The 4633-nt window shown below is 38.7% G+C and overlaps 1 protein-coding gene across 1 annotated transcript; it reads left to right on the forward strand.

Annotated features, from left to right (window-relative positions):
* The first annotated feature begins 2461 nt into the window (after window positions 1-2461).
* On the forward strand, window positions 2462-2914 carry LOC147509198 (uncharacterized). Its single transcript, XM_086597732.1, has one exon. It carries the CDS (start codon window positions 2462-2464, stop codon window positions 2912-2914), a length of 453 nt encoding a protein of 150 aa, XP_086453858.1.
* Window positions 2915-4633: the final 1719 nt, after the last annotated feature.

Below are 4633 nucleotides of genomic sequence, written 5' to 3' on the forward strand. Positions count from 1 at the left end.
TCGAAGCATACATCGACGACATGTTTATCAAATCTACCGAAGCACCTAATCATCTTACTGATTTGCAAGCTGTTTTCGACAGACTCTCCAATGTCAACATGCGTTTGAATCAGGCTAAGTGTTCTTTCGGTTTGTTGTCTGGTAATTTCTTAGGTTACATGATGGCTAGACGTGGAATTGAAGCAAATCCGGATCAGATTCGGTCTATCCTTGAAATGTCTTCTCTGACGTCAAAGAAAGAGATTCAACAACTTACAAGACGCTTGCCTGCCCTAGATCGATTTATCTCTCAGTATTTTGATCGATGTCATCATTTTTTCCAAACATTGAAAGACGCATCAATTTGGACGGAGGACTGTGAACTTGCATTTCGTCACTTGAAAGCGTACATAGTCCAACCTCCAGTTCTCGCCAGTCCAGCAATGGGGCAACCTATAGGTCTGTATTTAGCCGTTACTGATCATACCGTAAGCGATGTCTTATTTGTCGATGGTGACGATGGTCATCATATATTCTTTGTTAGCAAGACTCTTACAATAGCTGAAACAAGGTATTCTTGAGTGGAGAAAATTGCATTCGCCTTTGTTCATTCTGCCCGACGTCTTAAGCCTTATTTCCAGGGACGAGTTGTTAAAGTTTATACCGAATATCCACTACAAAAGCTTTTTCGCAATGCCCAGGAATCAAGTTGCCACGTAGAATGGGAAAGTTACCTTAGCGCTTATAGCATTGTTTTTAAACTTACACAGCTGAGAAAGGCTAAGCTTTGGCTTCACTAATGGCCGATTTTCCTATTGATGATATTCCTATGTCTGACGCATTAGTGGATGAAGAAAATGTCATCAACAACACGCCATTACCTCTTGGGGGCGATGACTTGCCACACTTATCAGATGTATTTGTCGATTGCTTGATTATTTACACTGATGGTTCACATAATAAGTCTGGCTCCGGTATTGGGTGTGTAATCTTGCAGCTGAAAAGAGAAAAAATTGAGAAGTTAGTGTGTTTGGGTTTTGACGCTTCTAATAATGAGGTCGAGTACGAAGCTGTCATTTGTAGCTTACGCACTGCTTTTCATCTGGGGGCGACTAAGTTACAATTATTCACAGATTCTAAGTTAGTCGCTAGCCAATTTGGAGGATCATATGCGGCTCGTGACGAGAGAATGACGGCTTATTTGGACTTAATTCATCGGATTGTTTGAAATTTTGAATCTATCAGTATTGTGCAGCGTCTGCGTTATGATGTGCAACATGTTGATTCTCTCGCATATTTGTCCATGGCAGTTAAATCGGATGAGCCTTACCAGATTACCATTGAATTTCAAAATGAGCCGAGTATCGATCTGCCCATCGAGGACTTGTGAGATATGTACATCACTTAGAATTGTTTTTTTCGTCCAAGCATTTTCTGACGAATCACATCATGCCAATGTCTTATGCTGACTCGGAAGCGCAAGCGTGATCTTGATAATCAAGTTGTCGTTGCGAAGAAAACACTTGATCCACAACTTATGCTATCAGATGACCCTACTGATCATGTTAATGATATTGTCTCGGTCCATACCGATGATGATCATGAAGCTGATAATGCTCCGAAAGTTCCTGATATAGAGCTAAGTTTTCTGCTTACGCCTTCTGACGAGGATGATTGGTGCTTTCCTTATATCACATATTTACATGATCACATCTTGCCTCAAGAACATAAAATTGGTGATCGTGAAATTGGTGAAACGCGATGCTTGGAAATATTGTATCATCTCGACTTCGGACGGTCTTTTGCAACTTTATCACAAAGGTTCAACCGTTCAAGTCTTAACCCTATGCTTCGTTGTTTGAGCCGAGCTGAAGGTGTACTAGTCCTTGCAGAAATTCATTCCGACCTATGTGGAAATCACTCCCGGGGGCGAAGTCTCGCTCATAGAGTGATGACACAAAGGTACTGGTGGTCATACATGCAAAAGGATGCTAATCGTTTGTCTGAGAAGTGTGTTCCTTGTCAGAAATATGATAAAATGGGAAACCTTCCATCGATGGAACTTCATCCAATCTTGATCCCTTGGCCGTTTGCGAAGTGAGGTCTTGACATTGTCAGTCCACTTCTTAAAGCCCCTGGCAGGGTTCGTTTCTTACTTGTCGCAACTGATTATTTTACCAAGTGGGCAGAAGCTGTACCCTTAGCCCAGATCCATGCTTCAGATGTTAAAAAGTTCTTATGGCGTGACATTGCTTGTCGTTTCGGTATTCTAACATCATTGACTTACAACAATGGCAAACAATTTGACGCTGAAGAAATTCAACAATTTTGTTCTAACTTGAAGATTAGTCACAATTTCTCGGCACCGTACCATCCTTAAGCTAATGGACAAGCTGAAGCTACTAACAAATCCATTCTTGCAATGCTCAAGCGGCGACTTTAACAGGCAAAAGGAAATTGGGTTAAGGAACTTTCTGCGGTTATGTGGGCTTATCGAACCACGCCTAAGCATTCAACGGGATTTTCTCCGTTTAATCTTGCTTATGGTACGGAAGCGGTCTTGCCTACAGCGTTGATGACTCCAACCACACGGACTTTGGCCAAGGAATTGGAGTCGAATGATCAAGTACTTGCTGAAGCCAAAGCCTTGATAGATGAGATGAGAGATGTTGGTCTTCAACATTTAATTCGTTATCAGGCTGATATGAAACGAAATTATGATAAGAAAGTTCGACTTAAAGTGTTTGAGAAAGATGACTGGGTACTCTGTCGAAAGACGAGGTTGATCGATTTTGGTAAATTTAGAGAAAATTGGACAAGTCCATACATCATTGATTGCCCCGCCACCAAAGGATCTTATTTTCTCCGCGATTTAGATGGGATTGTTCTCGATAAGTCGTGGTATACGTTTCATCTGCTCAAGTTCTATAAGTAGATTTTAGTTGTGGTTTTCCCGTTATCTTAAAAAAAAAAAAAAAAAATCTTTAGTTTGTTTCTAGTTCAGTCGTTTATTTTTTGTTATTATCTTTGCACTTTTCAAGACTCGGTAATCAATAAAGATGTAGTTCTTTCACTTCAGTTCCAATGGTATTATTATGGGTCTAGCAAACCTTACTATCACTATGACATAATCTGACGAAGTTACCACGTTTAATTTCGTCAGTCTAAGTTTGAACGCTTTTATGCTCGCTTAGTTCGTTACTATCGTTACGATTCAATCTGACGAAGTTACCAAGTTTAATTTTGTCAGTCTAATTTTGAACACTTTTACGCTCGCTTAGTTTATTACTATCGCTATGACACAATCTGACGAAGTTACTACGTTTAATTTCGTCAGTCTAAGTTTAAACACTTTTCCGCTCGCTTAGTTCGTTACTATTGCTACGACATAATCTGACAAAGTTACCACGTTTAATTTCGTCAGTTTAAGTTTGAACGCTTTTACGCTCACTTAGTTCGTTACTATCGTTACGACACAATCTGACAAAGTTACTACGTTTAATTTCGTCAGTCTAAGTTTGAACGTTTTTATGCTCGCTTAGTTCGTTACTATCGCTATGACACAATCTGACGAAGTTACCACGTTTAATTTTGTCAGTCAAAGTTTGAACGCTTTTATGCTCACTTAGTTCGTTACTATCGCTACGACATAATCTGACGAAGTTATCTCGTTTAGCTTCGCCAGTCTAAGTTTGAACACTTTTATGCTTGCTTAGTCCATTACTATCACTACGACAATATCCGACTAAGTCCCCACATTTAGCTTCATTAGTCGAAGTTTGAACGTTGTTTATGCTCACTTAGTTCATTATTATCGATACGACAAAATCTGACGAAGTTACAGTGTTTAGTTTCGTCAGTCTAAGTTTGAACGTTTTTATGCTCGCTTAGTCTAATTTTGCCAAGTTAAGTTACCATTGGGGATTTGGGGGTGTTTCATTCTATTTCGTTTCATATATATAACTCAACAACATTGTCAATTTTCCACAGGTATGTTATCTGACAAACCAACAATATTCAATAGCAACCCATTACTTTATTTTTATTTTTCATCAAAAAAAGTTTTAGTTATATGGTGTTACATTCACACAATTACCTAATCAATTGTCTCTGTTAATTGTCTTATGGTCGCTCGATTAAATCTTTGTTTTCTTCTTCGAAATCTACATTCGCTTCGCTTAGCATTTTCGGTTAACTATCTTCTAAATTCATAATTTTGTTTAAGGCATTGAGCCGATCTTTCTCAACGAAATTTCTGTCAGCTTCTTTAATTCTTCTATGGCATTAATTGACACCTTTCTGTGCGAAACTTTTCTCTGTTGACTCTTTGTGAATATATTTTGCTCGTACTACCGTTGTTTCTCTGTGCGGTGAAAATTCGCATTACGTCCACTTTCTTAGCGAAAACTTTCTCCAGCTTCTTTATTTCTTCTACGACATTGCGGCGATCTTTCTAAGAGAAATTTTCCGAGCGAAATTTTTTGACAGCTTCATTATTTTTTCTAAGGCATTAAGTTGAACTTTCTGAGCAAAACTTTCCCGAGTTAAACTTTCAGACATCTTTTTTTTTTTTTAAGGCATTAAGCCGATCTTTCTAAGTGAAACTTTCCATTAGCTTCATTATTTTTTCTAAGGCATTGGGCCGATATTTCTG

This window comes from Coptis chinensis, chromosome 3 (assembly GCF_015680905.1).
Source record: "Coptis chinensis isolate HL-2020 chromosome 3, ASM1568090v1, whole genome shotgun sequence".
Taxonomy (NCBI): domain Eukaryota; kingdom Viridiplantae; phylum Streptophyta; class Magnoliopsida; order Ranunculales; family Ranunculaceae; genus Coptis; species Coptis chinensis.

Coding starts and splice junctions, on each gene's coding strand:
- LOC147509198 (XM_086597732.1), top strand. CDS start 2,462: ATGTGGGCTTATCGAACCACGCCTAAGCATTCAACGGGATTTTCTCCG.